The sequence below is a fragment of the Scaptodrosophila lebanonensis genome, unplaced genomic scaffold (assembly GCF_003285725.1).
Source record: "Scaptodrosophila lebanonensis strain 11010-0011.00,11010-0021.00 unplaced genomic scaffold, SlebRS2 tig00000080-arrow-pilon, whole genome shotgun sequence".
NCBI classification, from domain to species: domain Eukaryota; kingdom Metazoa; phylum Arthropoda; class Insecta; order Diptera; family Drosophilidae; genus Scaptodrosophila; species Scaptodrosophila lebanonensis.
In genome coordinates, this window is record NW_022060561.1 from 4,247,685 (window position 1) to 4,269,049 (window position 21,365).

Here is a 21,365-nt window from a genome sequence, read left to right on the forward strand (position 1 = left end):
GACAATGCCCTGCTAATGGAAAAATCTAAGCAGCAGGGAACAACGGACGGCACACATGTATACCAGACCGAGTCTAGCAACCTTGCAGCCCCGGTAATTAATATACCGGCACCCAAGAAGGATGTGGAGAGCAGACAAGGACAAGGCGGAAATGAATATCTTACAAATTCCACACGGTGTGATTTATTTATTTACGCATGAATATTAGTAAAATTCTTATTTTTTTTCAGCACAAAGTCGCGAATTCTGCAGCTTCTGCAGATACTGCGACGCGTCTAAGTTAATACATTTAATTTTGATTTAATTGCTAAGCTGCTGAATAAAAATGAAGAACGGGGAGAAGAAGAATGAACTTAACATTTGTGATCAATCTTGTTTACCTAACGAATGCTTTTTAAACAAACAAAAAATAGGTTATATGTGGGATAGCAGGAAACCACCATCTTATGCTATTTTTTCATTTATTAGATGAACTAATTATTTACTTTTATTATATTTATTGGAGTGCTTTTAATAACTCGTTTTATACAGTTATGAGTTATGTTGGCTAGGAATAGTGTGATTATATTATCGATATATCTGGTAATATTTGGAAATCACAGTGTTTAGTTTTTGGTTGACAAAAGTCATCGCATGAACATCGACATGGTCACGCAAATCACAGCTTTTTGCAGTGTTTCACAGTGTTTATAATATCGATATATCGATTGCAGTTTGTTTTGACATCGTCAGGCCAAGACCAGCTTTGGCATTACTCTTCATTTTTTCTATATATATCATATCAGCGCCGAGACCGCGTACTACTCGAACTATTAATACCGAGAAGTAATGGTGCAATAGCGGTGATTTGCAAAATTTGCTGCAGAAGTTTCAAGAAGGTGCCGAGCCGATAAACACGACACCAATACCCGAGGCAATTAGTATAAAAGCCGAAGTTGCGGCGATTGCTGGTGTTTATAGAACGACGAACACTTCAGACAACAAGTAACGACGCAGTACCAGAAGCGAGCAGTGTACCATTGTGAAAAGATAAAGGAAACAAGCACAAGCAAAAATTAACTAATTAAAAACTATAAAAAAAACAATACGAAATGAATCCGGAGAAACTATTAAAAATCACCTACCACGGCGCTACTGGTCCAACCAAGAAGATGAATGCGTATCTACGTATGCCTTCAAGTAATTTGGGTTATTTGCGTCGTGAAATCGAACTTAATCTCTTCCAAGAACGTCAGTTGCCCCAGTGCGAGATCAGGACGTTTTGGGTTGGTAAGTGCAAACAATTTATACAATTTACTGTATACGCATCATATGTACATACATACATATGTATGTTTGCGTTTGCAAGGCAGAAGCAAATCATTCGATGCAGTTAATTTGCATATCAAATTTTCAGGGTGTGTGTATGTACATATGTCACACACACATTGAAAATAATGATGTGTACATACTGTCTACATGCACATACATACTAGTTTTTGGTATTAAATAGATTGTGCAATTATATACAAACATACATACATAAACGTTTAGTATATATAAAATTTATATATGGCGAGTGTTCAAAGGTGATTCATTATAATATATTTAATCTATTACCTATCAGCTGTGATAAGGCAAAAGGAATCACAATGTTCATTCGATATATAGAAAAATGACTCATCAGTAACTATTTACATATATATGTCTTGTTCCTCCCACTCAGATTCGGATCATGATGAAATCGAAATCGTCAATCAAATTGACTACGATATTTTCCTATCCAAGAATGATAACAGCTTCAAGGACATGCATTTGCATATCGCTCCCGTGGTCGCTGCAGCGCCCGAGCCACCGGTAACGGCTAAGGCAGAGAGTGCCAGCACTGCTGCACCCACTGCCGCAGCGGCGTCGGACGATCCCAGTAACTTTGTTATACACGATAACGTGGAGTGTGACTCCTGTGGTGTACTGCCACTGGTTGGCTTTCGCTACAAGTGCGTACAATGTCCCAACTTTGATCTGTGCCAGCGATGCGAGGCGGCACACAAGCACCCGGACCACTTGATGGTACGCATGCCCACTCATAATGGTCCCAAGCTTATCGATGCCTATTTATCTGGACCGGGACTTGGATTTCATCGTCGTTCGAGTCGTCGCTTCAGGGGCCACTGTCCATTTGGTGAGGCTGCAACCGAAGCAGCTGGACAGGCTGATGCCCCTACTGGTGGTGAAACCAACAGAGAAAGCCGACGTGAACGCCGACACGTTCGTCGCCATGGCGGTATGTTTTCGCAGTTCGTTGAAATGATGAAAAACATGCCGGAGAGCGCAGCTACTGCTGGCCAAGCTGCTCAGCCAACAGCAGCCACGGAGTCCAACAATACGACCGCTCAGCCACGGGCTCAAGAAACCACTGCGGCCAATGAACCATCAGCACCGCCACCGGCAGCAGAGCCCGTCGCGACCACCAAAATTGAACAGCCTATAGCCGCTCCTCGCGTCGCAGAGCAAACACAACCCTCGAACTCAGCTTCAGCCTCGGGTGCCACGACACCAACCACACCGGTCATTAACTTTGATAACTTGTCCCAAATGGTGCCGCCCGAATATATGCGTGCAGGCATTGAAATATTGAATAATTTCAGCGAAATGTTTGCTAAAATGTTGGACCCGGCCGATGGTGCAGTCGATTTGTCCACACGCACCAACACAACGAATTCGATGACTTCGACAGCCTCTACAGCTTCCAACAATACAGAAGCTAGTGTAAAACCAGAGACAGCCCCTGTTCAGTTGCCAACTGAAAAGCCAATCGAGAAGCCAACTGAGGAGCCAATTAAGAAGTCAATTGAGGAGTCAATTCAGAAGCCAACTGTCCAACCGACGCCTGAAACTTCGCTGCAGACTTCACAAGCATCGCTTGTTGAACCTCTGGCTGCTGTTTCACTGAAAGAGACGTCGGTGCCACGTCGTAGCTCAGACAGCTTGGACAACGATTGGCAAATGATTGATAATACTGTTTCGTCGGCCAATACGCGCACCCCTGATGCTTTGATCACTTTGGATTCGGCCAACACTAGTGCTGCGTCCACAGTAGCCTCGGTGCCACCGGGGCCTGACTTTAGCCAATTGGGCGAACTGCTGCGACAACATATGTCTGAAGAACAACAGCGTGAGCAGACCACTGCACACACCCAAACGGCTCAAGTGGACACGGTCAGTACATCGACATCGACCACTTCAATTGGCACCAACAGCCAATCGACATCGACAGCCAATCAGACGGAGCCCGAGGAGAAACACAGCTTTCCCATCTACCACACTGGTAAGTGTAGAGGACGAAAAGTTTAAAACGCAATATAATAACAAATTCGTATATTTCAGATGACCGCATAAATGCGTCCATACATGCCATGATGGCCATGGGTTTCAGCAATGAGGGCGCCTGGTTGACACAGCTTTTGGAGTCGGTGGACGGCAACATACCCCATGCATTGGACATAATGCACACGTCTCAAACAAATCGCAATTAAAATTGTGAACTCTAATTATGTAAACCAATAGTTGTAGGGCTTGGTAACCAAGCAAAAAAAAACCCCTTTATTCATATGCTTATATTGTTTGATTTGATATTTGTGGTTCAGGTCTAAAACAACCACCACTTGCTAATTTCCCAATACATTAGTATTCCTTTTGCAGTGTCTTTAAAAATTTAGGTGTATAACTATATCTGTCTTAATCGTATATGAACGTGTAACAAATAATCAAAACATTATGTATCTAATCGTATCAAATAAAGGTATAAATGTTAACTATTTTTATTTTCATTTTACAATTAGTAGCTATGTCTTTAATAGTATTTTATCGAAAAATTCCTTTGGAATCAACGCCACAACATCAACCACCCAGTGTCTAAGCTCAAAATTTATGCTTGTAATGATGACAATAAATGTAGCAAGTTTATATCGGCGAACAGTCTTCTCAGTCCAATTGCGACGAGCAAAGCCCGTATTATAGCTATACATTTGTGAAATCATAAGCAAGAGGAAGGAGAGTAAGGCCACTGTGCGATGGCCAATATTCAACATACGTCCGGGCCAGAAGTATAAGGTCAGTCCGCTAATTGTGGTAAGCAGCAGAAAAATGCATCCAAAGAGGCCTATGTAGGAAAAATATATGTTTATTAGCAATAACGCCAATATTATATATGAGTATGTTACCAAAGCGCGCGTGCATGCTATGAAAATGACGGACTGAAGCCTTTTCATTTTCGCGCAGGACCTTTCGCTTCTGCCACGTCTTAACGCCCACTCCTACAATACCGATAGCAAACGCTAACAAACCCAATGCCGAATGCAGCATATCCTGGCCCAGACGGCTAAGCAGTTTCTTTAAAATCAGACTGTTGCGCAGCAACAATGCCTCGGTGATGCAAAAAACAAACTACATAGGAGATAATCAATAGCGAAGCTTATTAGTTTTTATTCGGAACTGACTAATTTCAAGATACTTACGGCAAGCGTGCAGTAGAACGCATGCTCTGCGGTTTTGGCCAATTTCATCTCAAAGCATTTGCGCGAAATGCCAATAGTAATGCCCGTGACGAGCACGTGAGAGATTACGGTGCAGACTCCAAAGTAGGTGTGGGGTGATATTGGCCAATAGAACTCGATGGCTTGTGTAATGGGAATATTTTGAGAACAATTGGCCGAGCTATTCCCAGTCTCGCCGAGAGCCTCTTCCAAGGTACCGTTGTCCCCCTCCCGATTGCTGCTGAACGCCTCCCACATGCTGCAGACGGCTTGCGCCTGGGCTGTAAAATCACAGTTTGGGAAAATACTCATCGTCATCGTCACGCTTGCGAAACAAATGTGCTCTGTATTATCTGTATTTTTATCAATTCAACCACTAGCACTACACTCTAACTTAATACGAGCACACCCGCACGCCACCAAAGCTCCAATGCGTTTGATTGTTTGCTCTCGCGAATCAGAATGTGGCGCCAACATTTGCACATATATTACTTTCATTAAGGTTTTCATTGACGCGCACGTTCCGAGCGAGTGGAGCAATCGGTACTTCCATTAGTGAACTAATGACTCACCTGCTCTTTTACCTTGGCCAAGTAATGAGCGAGTAAAAGGCGGCAGTGGTTGGAGCTTTGTTGGGACTGCCCAGAACGTATCCACTTAAATATAATCGCATATCACTTTATTGTTTTATTTTTGGCATTTTGTGTTAAACCGGTTCATAATTAATTGTTTCCATTTGACATATCATGTGTGTTTACATTGTTTTTTCAATACAACTTACAATCCACTCTTTATCCCCCTTAACAAATATTCTCTTTTGGAACGAACAGCTGATCGAAGAGCAATTGAGGTATATAGGCAGATCAAATGAGAGTGCAAGAGAGAAATAGTACAGAACGAAGAGAAAGGCCAAAATATTTCATAATTGTTTGAAAATCAACATTTAATTATTTGTTGGCCTAATTAATGCTAATTATTTGTTGGGCTAATTAATTGCTTGAGAGCCTTTTTGTTGAGAGCCTGTTTGTGTGTTGATAGCCTTGGAATTATACATAGTCAAACTATATAGTACATATGTACATATATAGAAGGTCGACTGAATATCTATCTGTCTTTAATTGCGGTAGGTAATTATCTAAAATTGTAATTGAGAATAGTAGCTCTTATCATTAGTTTTAAAGCTAATTGAGTATTAACAATGTTCAGACACCAATACCAGAACAAGATAGGAATGCTATAGTCAAGCGGGCTCAACTCTTAAAAACCCTGTAGCCAGTCCAACAAAAAGAAAAATAAGTTACATATTAAATAAATATTTGTTTTGTTTAATACTTTGAATAAAAACCATACATTAAGTCAATATACTACATTTACATAAATATTGTGTCTAAACCTTCCTTTAGATGAGGACACATTAGCTCTAACGGATTTACAGGATATATGAAAAATCACTAACAGCGGGGAAGTGGGGCATCAGAAAAGCTTGATCTGCCTAGGGTTTAGGGGAACCTGAATATCAAAGTTGGTTATTCTAGCTTTTATACTTGCTGAGATCCTCTGTATGAGTGTACAGACATGGCTATACTGACTCGTATTGTCATCCTGATCAAGTATATACTATAAACACTTTGTGTGGTCTGCCACGCCGCCTTCTGTGTGTTACACACATTCGCACAAAACTAGTACCCTCTTGGGTACAACTTTAATAATTGTATAATTGTATCTATAATACAAATTAGTACACCATATTGATATTGAATATATGTACATACATATATGTATATCTTAAATTGAAAGGCCACATTTATCATTGTATAATTTCAGTTATCAATTAATTACAATTGATAACTCGAATTTACCCATTTCAATTTGATTTCACGATATGCAATGGTATAAAAAAGAATGCATTCATCAGTGAAATATAGAGAGCCACAGGCTCGAATAATGTTATGGCAAATAAATAAACTAAAATGAAAAAATCTTTTTATTTTAACATATAATCCGTCTTGAAGACATTTATTAATTGTTGAAATTTACTACTGAACGAATAAACAACCTGAATTGTACGTCTATAAGTAATATCCAGCCCTATTTCAATAAATAGAATGTTAACTTCTGCAAAGGCCGATTACTTATCTCGTACATTGTATATACGAGTATAATATATAAAAAAATTGTCTACTTTTCCTTCGTTAGGCGTTTAACAAAATCCCAGCTCATCGCTTAGCTTAGTTGCCGCTCAGCTCTGGGCTCGGTCGGTTGTGTGACTTCGCTTCGAAGATTAGTTTAGTTTTTCTAAACTTTAATGTTTTTTTATATTTAATTATCAGAATGTATCGATTAGGCGTATTTATTGTCCTGCTCGTTCCATTGGCTGGGCTGGTAAAGGCCGATGGGTGAGGAAAAGTCTACTCTAAGCTATTAATTTGCATTAAATTACAATTTATTCTCATATACGAGTATACTCGTAGTACGTGTTACGACTTTTAATTTTGAAGTGATTTATCAGCAGAACTTTAAATTACTGTTTTTTTTTTCTCAGTGAAGTTTTTTTTTTAATATTTCAAAAAAAAAAAAATACTAGTTGGGAGATTTTTAATGAAAAAGAAAATACAATTTAAGAATTGAAATAAATTATGGAAATGAGTATGTTTCAGGTTTTTAATCAAATTCTGGTTTGCACACCTAATTGCGTTTTGAGCTCTACTGCATTTGTTTTAATATAAGAAATTAGGCTTAAGAATGAATTCAAATAAAAAATAATGTGGAGATGGCAAGCTGCTATTCAAAATAAAATAAATATTGATAAGCTCCAAGCGTCTCCCCCCATTGCCAGCAAATATAACAGTGCAGCTATTGACGACGACGAATTATAGTATTTCATGCACATTAATACAATACATACACACAGCAATATTGTGCAATTTGCCATAGATTAGGCAGCAATCCCGAAACAATATAGCTCTAATCTTAAATACAGAGAGTGCAAGGCATAATAATTTTTATTATCTATTGCTTCCACAGGCAATACACCATCGTTGGTCCCGGCACCATACACTCAAATCGCGACTACAACGTCGCCGTAGCCGTGCATGGCATTAAGGAACCAGCCAAGCTGAAGATTGGAATCACCGGACCCTCGCACAACGAGACCCAAACAGTTGAATTGGCCAAGCCCGATGAGTACAAGCAGTTGACGTTCAAGCTGCCACCCCTCAAGGAGGGCCAGTACAATCTCACAGCCGAGGGTGTATCTGGTTTGGTGTTCACGAATACCACCAAACTGAATTGGGAGGAGGTCAAGCCGTTCGTGAAGATACAGACGGACAAGGGCAAATACAAGCCGGGAGATACCATAAACTTCCGTGTCATATTTTTGGATGAAAACCTGCGGCCTGGTACTGCTCCGGATGATGTTGTAATCTTTTTCGAGGATCCCAAACGTAATCGCATAAAGGAGCTCAAGCACATTGAGACTAATAGTGGAGTGTATACAGGAAAGTTCGAACTATCCGAGTTTGCAGCTCTGGGTTCCTGGTTGCTGAAGGTGCAAACAAGTAAGGAGAGATACGCTGAACGTGTATACTTTAGTGTGGAGAAATATACTCTCCCTAAGTACACCATCAAGATGGATGCAACGCAAAAGGTCTCGGTGAAGGACGGAGATATTCAGGTTATTGTACGCGCGAAGTGAGTCTAATCAGATTTTCGCTATTATGTATAATTATTTTAATCTCTTAATCTGTTCAGCTACACCTACGGGAAACCAGTTAGTGGCAAGGTTCTCCTCAATATTAATCTTGCTGAGTCCAGTATATGGAGCACAGTGAATAGAGAGATGGTCCGCACTGATCGTCCAGGTCATACCCTGCTGAGCACCGCGGATATGGTCAATGGCAAGGCGAAGTTCGACTTAAATGTGAAGGAGTTTGCTGAATTCTTGCACTACAACACATCCGCATCCTACGCACACATCACAGCCACCGTGGAGGAGAATTTCACGGGTGTCAAGTTACAAGAGACATCTAGCCTGCAGCTGTATCCCAATCGCTATGCAATGTTCTGCGTCGATTACATATCCTGTCATCAGTTTCACGCCGATAAAGAGCAAGATATGAATTTTAAAGTCACGTACATAGATGGCACATTGCTCAAAAGTACAAAGTCTGTGGTAAAAGCGAAGTTTACGGAGGGCATACGCCACACGTATGGCTTTGGCTACTACGGTCAGAAAGAAAATAAGCCCGAACTCCCCGAGATCGAGAAAAAGACACTTACTTTCGAGAGCCATCTAAATGATTCAAGCATAGCAACCTTCAAAATCAAACTGCCAGACTTACCCGATATTGAAAACTTCACGCGCTACTACAGCATAGAATTGGAATATAGAGATGAGCAGCGCGAGTTATACACAACATATCCATATAGGGAACCAAAGAAGATTGATCCTCCAGTGGAGCCGAAAGAGGAGGAAAAGGAGAAGGAGTGGTTCAAGGCCAACGTTCAACGCCCCAAAGATAAGTGGTCGTAAGTATAGAAGCTTGAAAACGTAAACTAGTAGTTAGTTAAGCACACATTTTTCATTGATAGGCTGCAGCTTGGCGAGGAGTACAAGATCACATTGAACTCTAGTCGTCCTTTAAGCTACTTTGTGTACAACATCATTGGCCGTGGAAATGTACTTCACACAGAGCGCGTGGTATTACCTGAACCTCAAAAGATATACAACATTAGCCTAACACCGACGTTCCTCATGGCACCCTACTGTAAAGTGTACGTGTATTATGTGGATGAGACGGGCGAATTCCGTTATGCTGAGGAGAGCATGCATGTTGACGTAGAGCTGCAGAACAAAATTGAAATTACCGCACCCGAGGAAGTCAAACCGGGATCAGAAGTTGAATTGGAGATTAAAACTGCGCCTAATTCTTTCGTTGGTCTAATTGCGATTGACCAGAGCGTACTGCTTTTGGATAGAAATAACGACATACAAAAGGGTTCATTTAGCTGGAGTCTAGGTCGCTATGGCACAACTACACCATGGCAGGGCGGCTACTCTTACTACCCTGGAGACCGCACTGGCGTAGTGACCATGACGAATGCCAACTTCTTCTACAACCGTACAAAGCCAGTTTATAATAGTAAGTATAGTTAAAGTAGATTCTAAAAAATAACTTCGAATAACAATAAGTATAGCAGAGTTCGAAGAAGGCCTGTCAGTTGTTAACAAGATGGGTTTTGTGCAGAGTTCGGCCCCTCATTTGGCTGACACCCCCCGAATTGGAATAATGGCTGTTTCAGGTGCAGCACCAGGCACCCCACGAGCTCCAACTGTTCGTAAGAACTTCGCGGAGACTTGGATATTTGCGGATATTGAAAGCACAAAGTCTGAAGTTTTCAAGTGGGTTAAAGCAATACCAGACACCATTACCAGCTGGGTGCTCAGGTAAGAAGGCGCTCTGAGCCATCTCCTTATTATCATATTAACATATTTTTCTTTATTTCGCAGCGCATTTTCTTTGCATCCCGACAAGGGTCTGGGAGTGACTGATGAGCAGACCAAAATTAAAACATTCCAACCCTTCTTCGTGTCGGTAAGGTTGCCTTACTCGGTCAAACGTGGAGAAGTCATCAGTGTACCAGCACTAGTCTTCAATTATCTGCCGAAGAGCTTGGACGTTGAAGTGTCGCTGGATAACCCCGACGACGAATACGAGTTTGTGGATCCCTCGAACGAAGTCATAGGCGAGCAGAAGCGCACACAAAAAATTAGCGTTGGCGCTAACGAAGCAGCGGGAGTGTCATTCCTTTTGCGTCCAAAAATAATTGGAAATATTTTACTCAAGCTTACAGCAATATCCCCTGTGGCTGGCGACGCGATTCACAAAACTCTCAAGGTGGTTCCTGAGGGTGTGACGCAATATAGCAACCGAGCATTCTTTATAAATTTGAAGGATGTGGGGGAGTTCAAGGATACCTTCGAACTAGAACTGCCAGAGGAATATGTCAAGGACTCCCAACATGTGGAATTTGCGGTGGTGGGAGACCTGTTAGGCCCAGTTGTTAAGAATCTGGAGGAGCTTTTGCGCTTACCCAGTGGGTGCGGTGAGCAAACCATGTCGAAGCTGGTACCGAACTATCTTGTTCGAAATTATCTGCAATCGATCAAGAAACTGACGCCAGCTTTAGAGTCACGCATAAAACGGAACCTAGAACAGGGCTACCAAAACATACTTCGTTATCGTCACGACGATGGATCTTTCAGTTCCTTCGGACCAGGCAAGTGGCGCGAAGAGGACCCACCACGCAATGGTTCCACTTGGCTGACGGCTTATGTAATACGTTCGCTGAGTGATATTGCGCCGCTGATCAAGATCGATGACAAAATTCTGGCACAGGGTTACGAATTTTTACTGAGTAAACAAGCTGACAACGGCAGCTTCACCGAGACGGGGGAGTACTTCTATGGCTCCCAGCGCTCTGCACTCACACTAACAGCTAAGTCCCTTCTGGCATTGCTGGCACAGCCCAAACCCTCATCGGGAACACCAACTGCTATTGATAAAGCTGTTGCTTATTTAAGCGCAAACGTCGAAGAGTCAAAGGAAGTTTTGCCAAAGGCTATTGCAACATACGCGCTTCAGAAGGCGAAGGCAGCGGATGCCCCGAAGCACGTAGCCAGTCTAAAAGCCTTGGCTAATCAGGAAGAGGACCGAACCTGGTGGACGGAAAGTAAGGAACAGCGAAATTCTGGTTACTGCCGTCGCTGGTGGTGTTGGGTGTGGAGCAACGACGTGGAAATCACTTCGTACGCAATGCTCACTTTATTGGAGACAGAGTCTCCCGAAGACGTCCTAAACGCACTCAGATGGCTGGTGGCTCAGCGCAACAGCTTCGGTGGGTTTGCCTCTTCACAGGATACAGTAGTGGGTCTTCAGGCCTTGATTAAGTTCGCCGAGAAGTCAGGCTATGAGGCAGCATTGTGGGATGTGACCGTTTCGAATCATGGTCAACGCGAAAAAACCGAGAACCTGAAGCTGACCGAGGACAATGGACTATTACTGCAACGAGTCGAGTTCCCTCAGGGTACCAAGTCCCTCGAGTTCCATGCAAAAGGCACGGGGGCAGCACTGGTGCAGATCTCTTACCAATACAACATAGTCGAGAAGGAGCCTAAGCCAAGCTTCAAAGTACAAACAATTGTTAAGCCTGACACTCCCCCATCAAAACTTGAGCTTGAGGTCTGCGTTGAATATGTAGAGGAGGGAAAATCAGAGGCCTCCAATATGGCCATCCTGGAAGTCTCGCTGCCCTCTGGCTACACCGTGGATGATAACTTTGAGCACATCCAGGACATCAAGCGAGTTCGAGTAAGTTGAAACTTGAGACTATTTCTTTTTATCTGCCACTGATTGTGTTTATTTAATTACAGCTTGTTGAAACCAAGAACGCCGAGTCCGTCTTGGTAGTCTACTTTGAAAGCTTGCCAAAGGGTGAGGTGAAGTGCTTACCCATTGAAGCTTACAAAACGTATGCTGTGGCTAATCAGAAACCGGCACCTGTGGTCCTCTACGATTATTACGACACGAATAAGAAGGCCACCGACTATTATCAAATTGAATCCAAGCTCTGTGACATTTGTGAGGGCGACGATTGTAAGAGTAAATGCTAAGGAAAATTGTATCAAATGGCAACAAAATAAATTTTAACGGCAATATGTTTCATACAAATAGTAAATAAAAAGCAAGAGGAATAAAATACATTTTTGGTCTTAGTTAATACGCTCCTGGCATGTCATGTAAATAGTTATTCCAAATAAAAATGTGTTACTTAATCTAAGGTATATTTGGCTGGGATATACTACTTATATATGTATGTACATAATTCTGAGGACCCTCTACTAACTTGAATCATTAAAAACATAATCAGATGATAAACCCTTGTGTAAACATTTATTTTTCTTAAATAATATATGAACGTACATATTTATTCGAGCCAAGGTCACATATTTAAATGGAATATTAATGCATGTAAGTATGTGGGTATGGCCATCGCAAAAAAGGGGATTTACAAGCCAATCCAGTTTTTGTAGTTCGTTCTCTTTCACATTAAATATTGTCATACATCTACATACATATGTATATGTACGTACGTAAGTAGTGGTGGATACGTCCGCCGATTTTGTGTTTTGCAGTCCCTTATGAAATATATTTATAATATAAATAAACAATATAACGTCATCAGTGTTAGCTGAGAGAGCAAAGTGTCGACTCGCTACGTGACGCACAATGGGTTGTGGCTTTGCAACATGCATACATACATATGTATTTAAGCATGTAAAATAAAAATTGACTAGGGGGGTTATTTAAAATTCTGAGCGTGTTAATAGTTAGGACACTTAAATAGTTTTCTAGTCAGCATTCCAAATCTAATATTAAAGATAAAAGTTAGCTATTTGAGTCAATCCACTGAGCGAGGGGCAAAAATAAACAAAAATAAACAACGGCAGACGCCACTCGACCGGCAATCAAAGAAAAAGAGATACCCAAGTATTTCATAAAACGCAAGAGAACGATAAAAAGAGAGTACGAGTGAGTCACAAAGAGAGTCAACATGGTGAACCAGAAATGGCTTTTCCCATCAGTTTCGCGTCAACAGTAAACAAAACAAGAAGTACGGCCACAGCTGTAAGCTTCGAATCCAAAATAAACAGCAACAGATACAAATTGTGATACAAAATAACAACATCGGGGCGTACTTAAATATTGTTGTTTTCTGTGCGATTCTTAGAAAATTATTTGTGGTATTTCCCGCGTGATAAATGTACGTAAATAATTTTTATGATTTTTCAGACTCCGTGATTTGTTGTTTGCGGGTATTGTGTATTTGTTTGTGTGTCTGACGTCATTGATGTGTTGACAAAGTGTACATTTTTGAAAACCAAAATGAAATCTTAAATGAGTCTACCAAGCTGGCATTAGATAGAGTCTGAAGTGATAATTACAAAAAAATATAAACACTAAAAAAAAGAATTAATTAGCAGTTTGCATGGCTGTATAAGATTAGATCGGGGGGAATACACACGACATGGACAACCAGTCCGAATTAGCTTACAATTAAATTCCATTAACACACGTACATACATACAGATTCATATAGGCGTGTGTCCATACATACATACATATTTATAGTGTAGACGAGTATGTTTGTCTGTCAAGCGACAGCGTACTAAACCATTTTTCAAGCCTTTTGTTTGAATGCACATACATACATCTATATATTGAACGTAGGGTACATACAATAAAATCATTTACAGATTTCATGCCAATATATTTTTATACCATATCATTATATTTTTATTCCAATTCTGTTTCCAATAAAACTTGATTTATAAATAATATACAAAAGAAAAGTGAGACCGAAAACTGTTGAATATTAAAAAGATAAAAGCCAATTCACCAAGTTAAGTAGCTTGCAATTGCTAAAATTTGGATAAAAGTCATCTGCCGAGATTGTACATACATAGTATATATACTTATATTGAGCAATATGGGGTTGCAGTTTCATGAAATTACATACTTGTGGTGAAATTTGATGAGCAATTTATTTAAACTAAATTAGCGCGATAGCTCTTTGTTTGAGAAAAGGAACACTATATAATCGATTAATTTATGTATGTATGTGATAAGCAAAACAGAGCTCGCCCAGTCACTGGATTGCCCTTTACCTTAATGGGTTTTTATATACACGTACATACATACATATATTCACGCTGTTTGCCGGCACTGTTATTGACATCAGCTTTTATTGACTTTATTATTCAGGCTTTTGTATGTTTTATTTGTTGCTTTTGTATCGCTCATCGTCGCTGAGCTGTTAAGGCTTTAAACAAAATCTCAGCTCTACGCTCAGCTCAGTAGCCGCTCAGCTCTGGGCTCAGTCGGTTGTGTGGCATCGTTTCAAAACTTCGATTTTTTAGTTTAACCGAACTATTTAAAAAAGTTTTGTGTTTTCTTTTCAATCACCAACATGCGTCGCTCAGACGTTTTTGCTGTCATCTCCCTTGTGGCGCTCCTTCAAATGGCGGAGTTGGTAAAAGGCGAGGGGTAAGTACAAGTCTTTTTCTGTCTCATTAGCATTATAAAATAAAAAAGTATAGTTTTATTTGCATACACGTAGGGTTTTTTGCACTCTCAAGGTTAGAAGCTTGAGGCCAACGGGTTGTTTATTAATTTGTATTCAACGATTATTAATATTTGCGCTACTCGAACATACTAAGCTCTTCTTACTTTTAGATCTTATATCTTATCAAATTTTACTTTATAACTAATAGATATTTTTTATTGATTTGTTTTAAACTGTGCTGAGAAAATAATTTGTAAAAATGCAAACAAACTATTTGAGCATACTATATTTCAGGTTTTTAATTGAAGTCTCTTATTAGTTTTAATTTACGCCTAATTTGTAACTTTAATGCCCCTAATGGCTATTTGTTGTTACCCTATAAATGGTTAATATTTGTGATAAATGTGGCTGAGCTGGTCAGCTTGAAGGCCAGCTTGAATTACAGGATGGAATGAAAAAAGGTTGATTGATAATAAAACGCTTCAACAGTATTTTGAACTCGTATATATTATAATATATATTATATAATAAGCGACTTTTACGTTAATTTTATAGCTCCTTCAGAGTGGTATCATTCGCTTACATGATACAATATCACATAATACTGTTCGACTTGTATATAACTAACTATACAGTAATTATAATTGTGTGAGAAAATAGAACTGACATTTCGTACACCATTTTGAAAATATATAGTACCTTTGAGTATTATTGAATTATCTTCGTGTACGAGTATTAATCATTAATCAATCCTGAGCACTACAAGCACTTAATTATAACACAAACGTGCCAAAAAATGTTTATACTTCAATACATATGCATGGGGTATGTTAAAATAATCCGGTTTATCAGGCAGGTTCTTTGAATGTTTACAGTTATAATTAACAACTTTTTCAGAGTAAAAAAGAAAGAATAAAAAACACATTTCAACACAAGAAAAAAATCAATACTGATAAACTTGAAATTGAACTCGCGGCTCTCTGACTTGTGACAGCAAATATAACAGTGCTGCTAATGACAACAAAATAAATATTCTAAATTTCTTTCAACATCGCCTCGCCTATGCACATATACAAGTATACTCGTGTATGTATGTACATAAGTATGCAGCAATATTGTGCAAATAGTCATTAAATTCAATTTCACAGATAAGAAAATGACCTCAAAGAGAAAAAAATCAGATTATTCATTTGTTTAATTATTATTTCCGCAGGCAATATACCATCGTTGGTCCCGGCACCATACACTCAAATCGCGACTACAACGTCGCCGTAGCCGTGCATGGCATTAAGGAACCAGCCAAGCTGAAGATTGGAATCACCGGACCCTCGCACAACGAGACCCAAACAGTTGAATTGGCCAAGCCCGATGAGTACAAGCAGTTGACGTTCAAGCTGCCACCCCTCAAGGAGGGCCAGTACAATCTCACAGCCGAGGGTGTATCTGGTTTGGTGTTCACAAATACCACCAAACTGAATTGGGAGGAGGTCAAGCCGTTCGTGAAGATACAGACGGACAAGGGCAAATACAAGCCGGGAGATACCATAAACTTCCGTGTCATATTTTTGGATGAAAACCTGCGGCCTGGTACTGCTCCAGATGATGTCGTAATCTTTTTCGAGGATCCCAAACGTAATCGCATAAAGGAGCTCAAGCACATTGAGACTAATAGTGGAGTGTATACAGGAAAGTTCGAACTATCCGAGTTTGCAGCTCTCGGCTCATGGATACTGCTGGTGCAAACACCTGGTAATAGCTTTAATGATGAACGCGTTTACTTTGATGTTGAAAAGTACACTCTGCCAAAGTATACAATTAAGATGGACGTGACAGATCAGGTCTCGGTGAAGGATGGAGACATGCAGGTGATTATACGCGCAAAGTAAGTGAAATAAAATAAAATAACATATACACTATAACCCCTTCACCATTAACTATATCTACTCAGCTACACCTACGGCAAACCAGTTAGTGGCAAGGTTCTCCTCAATATTAATCTGGCTGAGTCCAGTATGTGGAGCACAGTGAATGGAGAGACGGTCCGCACTGATCGTCCAGGTCATACCCTGCTGAGCACCGCGGATATGGTCAATGGCAAGGCGAAGTTCGACTTAAACGTGAAGGAGTTTGCTGAATTCTTGCACTACAACACATCCGCATCCTACGCACACATCACGGCCACCGTAGAGGAGGATTTCACGGGCGTGAAGATAAATGAAACATCCGGCACGCAGTTATACCCCTATCGCTATGAAATGTCCTGCATCGATTACACATCTTGTTATCAGTTCCACGCCGACAAAGAGCAAGAAGTTAAATTTAAAGTCACGTACATAGATGGCACATTGCTTAAAGATACAAAGTCCGTAGTTAAAGCGAAGTTTACGGAGGGCATACGCCACACGTACAGCTTTGGCTACTACGGCCAGAAAGAAAATAAGCCCGAACTCCCCGAGATCGAGAAAAAGACACTTACTTTCGAGAGCCATCTAAATGATTCAAGCATAGCAGCCTTCAAAATCAAACTGCCAGACTTACCCGATATTGAAAACTTCACGCGCTACTACAGCATAGAATTGGAATATAGAGATGAGCAGCGCGAGTTATACACAACATATCCATATAGGGAACCAAAGAAGATTGATCCTCCAGTGGAGCCGAAAGAGGAGGAAAAGGAGAAGGAGTGGTTCAAGGCCAACGTTCAACGCCCCAAGGATAAGTGGTCGTAAGTGTAGAAGCTTGAAAACATAAACCAGTAGTTAGTTAAGCACACATTTTTCATTGATAGGCTGCAGCTTGGCGAGGAGTACAAGATCACATTGAACTCTAGTCGTCCTTTAAGCTACTTTGTGTACAACATCATTGGCCGTGGAAATGTACTTCACACAGAGCGCGTGGTATTACCTGAACCTCAAAAGATATACAACATTAGCCTAACACCGACGTTCCTCATGGCACCCTACTGTAAAGTGTACGTGTATTATGTGGATGAGACGGGCGAATTCCGTTATGCTGAGGAGAGCATGCATGTTGACGTAGAGCTGCAGAACAAAATTGAAATTACCGCACCCGAGGAAGTCAAACCGGGATCAGAAGTTGAATTGGAGATTAAAACTGCGCCTAATTCTTTCGTTGGTCTAATTGCGGTTGACCAGAGCGTACTTCTTCTAGGTAGTAATAACGATATAAATAAGGATTCGTTTAGCTGGCGTCTAGGTCGTTATGACACGAGCACGCCATGGCAGGGCGGCTACTCTTACTACCCTGGAGAGCGCACTGGCGTAGTGACCATGACGAATGCCAACTTCTTCTACAACCGCACGGAGCCAGTGTATTATGGTAAGTGCCATCACATTTCCGTAAAACTACTTGCAAAATAACATTAAGAATAGCTCAACCCCACGCAGCTTTCGGAGGCGGCAGTATACAAGCTATGCGCAAAACAGGCCTTCAGAATGACATGGTTCTTCACTCTACGCCTGCTCATCCCGAATCCGCGCTAGTGGGAGCTGCCTTTGCTGCAGGAGCACCCGCACAACAAGCTCCGACTGTGCGTAAGAACTTCGTAGAGACTTGGATATTTGCGGATATTGAAAGCACAAAGTCTGAAGTTTTCAAGTGGGTTAAAGCAATACCAGACACCATTACCAGCTGGGTGCTCAGGTAAGAAGGCGCTCTGAGCCATCTCCTTATTATCATATTAACATATTTTTCTTTATTTCGCAGCGCATTTTCTTTGCATCCCGACAAGGGTCTGGGAGTGACTGATGAGCAGACCAAAATTAAAACATTCCAACCCTTCTTCGTGTCGGTAAGGCTGCCTTACTCGGTCAAACGTGGAGAAGTCATCAGTGTACCAGCACTAGTCTTCAATTATCTGCCGAAGAGCTTGGACGTTGAAGTGTCGCTGGATAACCCCGACGACGAATACGAGTTTGTGGATCCCTCGAACGAAGTCATAGGCGAGCAGAAGCGCACACAAAAAATTAGCGTTGGCGCTAACGAAGCAGCGGGAGTGTCATTCCTTTTGCGTCCAAAAATAATTGGAAATATTTTACTCAAGCTTACAGCAATATCCCCTGTGGCTGGCGACGCGATTCACAAAACTCTCAAGGTGGTCCCTGAGGGTGTGACGCAATATAGCAACCGAGCATTCTTTATAAATTTGAAGGATGTAGGGGAGTTCAATGATACCTTCGAACTAGAACTGCCAGAGGAATATGTCAAGGACTCCCAACATGTGGAATTTGCGGTGGTGGGAGACCTGTTAGGCCCAGTTGTTAAGAATCTGGAGGAGCTTTTGCGCTTACCCAGTGGGTGCGGTGAGCAAACCATGTCGAAGCTGGTACCGAACTATCTTGTTCGAAATTATCTGCAATCGATCAAGAAACTGACGCCAGCTTTAGAGTCACGCATAAAACGGAACCTAGAACAGGGCTACCAAAACATACTTCGTTATCGTCACGACGATGGATCTTTCAGTTCCTTCGGACCAGGCAAGTGGCGCGAAGAGGACCCACCACGCAATGGTTCCACTTGGCTGACGGCTTATGTACTACGCTCGTTGAGTGAGATTGCGCCGCTGGTTAAGATCGATGAGAATATTCTGGCAGAGGGCTACCAGTTTTTACTGAGTAAACAAGCTGACAACGGCAGCTTCACCGAGACGGGGGAGTACTTCTATGGCTCCCAGCGCTCTGCACTCACACTAACAGCTAAGTCCCTTCTGGCATTGCTGGCACAGCCCAAACCCTCATCGGGAACACCAACTGCTATTGATAAAGCTGTTGCTTATTTAAGCGCAAACGTCGAAGAGTCAAAGGAAGTTTTGCCAAAGGCTATTGCGACATACGCGCTTCAGAAGGCGAAGGCAGCGGATGCCCCGAAGCACGTAGCCAGTCTAAAAGCCTTGGCCAATCAGGAGGAGGACCGAACCTGGTGGACGGAAAGTAAGGAACAGCGAAATTCTGGTTACTGCCGTCGCTGGTGGTGTTGGGTGTGGAGCAACGACGTGGAAATCACTTCGTACGCAATGCTCACTTTATTGGAGACAGAGTCTCCCGAAGACGTCCTAAACGCACTCAGATGGCTGGTGGCTCAGCGCAACAGCTTCGGTGGGTTTGCCTCTTCACAGGATACAGTAGTGGGTCTTCAGGCCTTGATTAAGTTCGCCGAGAAGTCAGGCTATGAGGCAGCATTGTGGGATGTGACTGTTTCGAATCATGGTCAACGCGAAAAAATCGAGAACCTGAAGCTGACCGAGGACAATGGACTATTACTGCAACGAGTCGAGTTCCCTCAGGGTACCAAGTCCCTCGAGTTCGATGCAAAAGGCACGGGGGCAGCACTGGTGCAGATCTCTTACCAATACAACATAGTCGAGAAGGAGCCTAAGCCAAGCTTCAAAGTACAAACAATTGTTAAGCCTGACACTCCCCCATCAAAACTTGAGCTTGAGGTCTGCGTTGAATATGTAGAGGAGGGAAAATCAGAGGCCTCCAATATGGCCATCCTGGAAGTCTCGCTGCCCTCTGGCTACACCGTGGATGATAACTTTGAGCACATCCAGGACATCAAGCGAGTTCGAGTAAGTTGAAACTTGAGACTATTTCTTTTTATCTGCCACTGATTGTGTTTATTTAATTACAGCTTGTTGAAACCAAGAACGCCGAGTCCGTCTTGGTAGTCTACTTTGAAAGCTTGCCAAAGGGTGAGGTGAAGTGCTTACCCATTGAAGCTTACAAAACGTATGCTGTGGCTAATCAGAAACCGGCACCTGTGGTCCTCTACGATTATTACGACACGAATAAGAAGGCCACCGACTATTATCAAATTGAATCCAAGCTCTGTGACATTTGTGAGGGCGACGATTGTAAGAGTAAATGCTAAGGATAACAGAATAACTGCATCCTCATAATAATAATGTTAACCGTTTTTTGTAAAAATATCAAATAAAATAATTCAACTCATTATTATTCAGCGTCACAGAAATGTTCAGGTGTTCCAAACATATATGGGCATCCAAAAAAGTGCATAAAATATTGCACAATGTATTGGTATTTTGGGAGTATTTGCACAATTAGTACAAAGTGGGTGAAAAAAAATTAAACATTAAAATTCTAAACTATATTTAAGCTATAATCATTGGAATTTGTCTGGAAGAGAGTTACCAAAGCATTCCGAAATCATATTTAAAAATATTAAAGAACAATTTGTTTTAGATTCTTTTTCAGCTTTAAGGTCAATATTAGTAGTAACTATACAGGCGACAAAATTAGTTGTGCCAAGTCACCTGTGATTGCGTCCAGACGATAACAAGCCATGTCAAAACTCTCTAATTATCTGGCTACGTGCGAAATTTATGTGCGATAAGTGATATGCATGTTTTAGGGTCAAAGGCACTCATGCGTACACAATTGAAGCAAGAAAACGTTTCAAAATGTAATCTAATCAGATTACTTAATAATATTAATAGACAGCAGATACCGTAAATAGAAATTCTACAGAGCCAATTCATTGACCTACCATAAGTGGAGGCTTTTAATATGGATTTGTAGAAATAAGTACGAAAAAAAAAAACAACAAGAAAGGAATGCTAAAGTCGAGCAGGCTCAACTCTTAAATACCCTGTACCACCCCACAAGAAAATAAATTAAATTAATTCATTTAATTAACTAATTAACTCTTATACTTTCTGAGATCCTTACGTTCATACAGACAGAGAGA

The 21,365-nt window shown here is 41.2% G+C and overlaps 4 protein-coding genes across 7 annotated transcripts; 3 read left to right on the forward strand and 1 right to left on the reverse strand.

Annotated features, from left to right (window-relative positions):
- Positions 1 to 814: 814 nt before the first annotated feature.
- On the forward strand, positions 815 to 3,567 carry LOC115625793 (protein ref(2)P). The gene is made up of 3 exons (XM_030520969.1): positions 815 to 1,269; positions 1,706 to 3,307; positions 3,367 to 3,567. The coding sequence occupies exons 1-3, from the start codon at positions 1,092 to 1,094 to the stop codon at positions 3,513 to 3,515; spliced, it is 1,929 nt and encodes a 642-aa protein (XP_030376829.1). The 5' UTR covers positions 815 to 1,091; the 3' UTR covers positions 3,516 to 3,567.
- A 209-nt stretch (positions 3,568 to 3,776) lies between these two features.
- On the reverse strand, positions 3,777 to 5,184 carry LOC115625794 (cytochrome b561 domain-containing protein 2). 2 transcript variants are annotated; one of them, XM_030520971.1, is made up of 4 exons: positions 5,087 to 5,184; positions 4,497 to 4,795; positions 4,203 to 4,425; positions 3,777 to 4,141 (listed from the first exon to the last, which is right to left on the reverse strand). In XM_030520971.1, the coding sequence occupies exons 2-4, from the start codon at positions 4,770 to 4,772 to the stop codon at positions 3,825 to 3,827; spliced, it is 816 nt and encodes a 271-aa protein (XP_030376831.1). In that variant the 5' UTR covers positions 4,773 to 4,795; positions 5,087 to 5,184; the 3' UTR covers positions 3,777 to 3,824. The 2 variants fall into 2 exon arrangements, with proteins under 2 accessions (XP_030376831.1, XP_030376830.1); XM_030520970.1 differs by lacking the exon at positions 5,087 to 5,184 and having other exon boundaries at positions 4,497 to 4,916.
- A 1,646-nt stretch (positions 5,185 to 6,830) lies between these two features.
- On the forward strand, positions 6,831 to 12,274 carry LOC115625950 (alpha-2-macroglobulin-like). 2 transcript variants are annotated; one of them, XM_030521188.1, is made up of 7 exons: positions 6,831 to 6,910; positions 7,539 to 8,204; positions 8,265 to 9,041; positions 9,105 to 9,655; positions 9,711 to 9,960; positions 10,024 to 11,884; positions 11,947 to 12,274. In XM_030521188.1, exons 1-7 carry the CDS (start codon positions 6,846 to 6,848, stop codon positions 12,184 to 12,186), a joined length of 4,410 nt encoding a protein of 1,469 aa, XP_030377048.1. In that variant the 5' UTR covers positions 6,831 to 6,845; the 3' UTR covers positions 12,187 to 12,274. The 2 variants fall into 2 exon arrangements, with proteins under 2 accessions (XP_030377048.1, XP_030377049.1); XM_030521189.1 differs by having other exon boundaries at positions 9,714 to 9,960.
- Positions 12,275 to 14,470: 2,196 nt separating this feature from the next.
- LOC115625949 (CD109 antigen-like) lies at positions 14,471 to 20,614 on the forward strand. 2 transcript variants are annotated; one of them, XM_030521185.1, is made up of 7 exons: positions 14,471 to 14,620; positions 15,853 to 16,521; positions 16,588 to 17,364; positions 17,428 to 17,978; positions 18,032 to 18,302; positions 18,366 to 20,226; positions 20,289 to 20,614. In XM_030521185.1, exons 1-7 carry the CDS (start codon positions 14,544 to 14,546, stop codon positions 20,526 to 20,528), a joined length of 4,446 nt encoding a protein of 1,481 aa, XP_030377045.1. In that variant the 5' UTR covers positions 14,471 to 14,543; the 3' UTR covers positions 20,529 to 20,614. The 2 variants fall into 2 exon arrangements, with proteins under 2 accessions (XP_030377045.1, XP_030377047.1); XM_030521187.1 differs by having other exon boundaries at positions 18,047 to 18,302.
- The last annotated feature ends 751 nt before the right edge of the window (positions 20,615 to 21,365 follow it).

Bases quoted from the DNA above. Each gene is read 5' to 3' on its own strand.
- LOC115625793 (XM_030520969.1), top strand. From the start codon at position 1,092: ATGAATCCGGAGAAACTATTAAAAATCACCTACCACGGCGCTACTGGT. The intron at 1,270-1,705 runs GTAAGTGCAAAC...CCTCCCACTCAG, and splicing joins GATCAGGACGTTTTGGGTTG to ATTCGGATCATGATGAAATC. The intron at 3,308-3,366 runs GTAAGTGTAGAG...CGTATATTTCAG, and splicing joins CTTTCCCATCTACCACACTG to ATGACCGCATAAATGCGTCC.
- LOC115625794 (XM_030520970.1), bottom strand. From the start codon at position 4,832: ATGACGATGAGTATTTTCCCAAACTGTGATTTTACAGCCCAGGCGCAA. The intron at 4,426-4,496 runs GTAAGTATCTTG...TCTCCTATGTAG, and splicing joins CGTTCTACTGCACGCTTGCC to TTTGTTTTTTGCATCACCGA. The intron at 4,142-4,202 runs GTAACATACTCA...TTTCCTACATAG, and splicing joins TAGCATGCACGCGCGCTTTG to GCCTCTTTGGATGCATTTTT.
- LOC115625950 (XM_030521188.1), top strand. From the start codon at position 6,846: ATGTATCGATTAGGCGTATTTATTGTCCTGCTCGTTCCATTGGCTGGG. The intron at 6,911-7,538 runs GTGAGGAAAAGT...TTGCTTCCACAG, and splicing joins GGGCTGGTAAAGGCCGATGG to GCAATACACCATCGTTGGTC. The intron at 9,656-9,710 runs GTAAGTATAGTT...CAATAAGTATAG, and splicing joins TACAAAGCCAGTTTATAATA to CAGAGTTCGAAGAAGGCCTG.
- LOC115625949 (XM_030521185.1), top strand. From the start codon at position 14,544: ATGCGTCGCTCAGACGTTTTTGCTGTCATCTCCCTTGTGGCGCTCCTT. The intron at 17,365-17,427 runs GTAAGTGTAGAA...TTTCATTGATAG, and splicing joins CGCCCCAAGGATAAGTGGTC to GCTGCAGCTTGGCGAGGAGT. The intron at 18,303-18,365 runs GTAAGAAGGCGC...TTTATTTCGCAG, and splicing joins ATTACCAGCTGGGTGCTCAG to CGCATTTTCTTTGCATCCCG.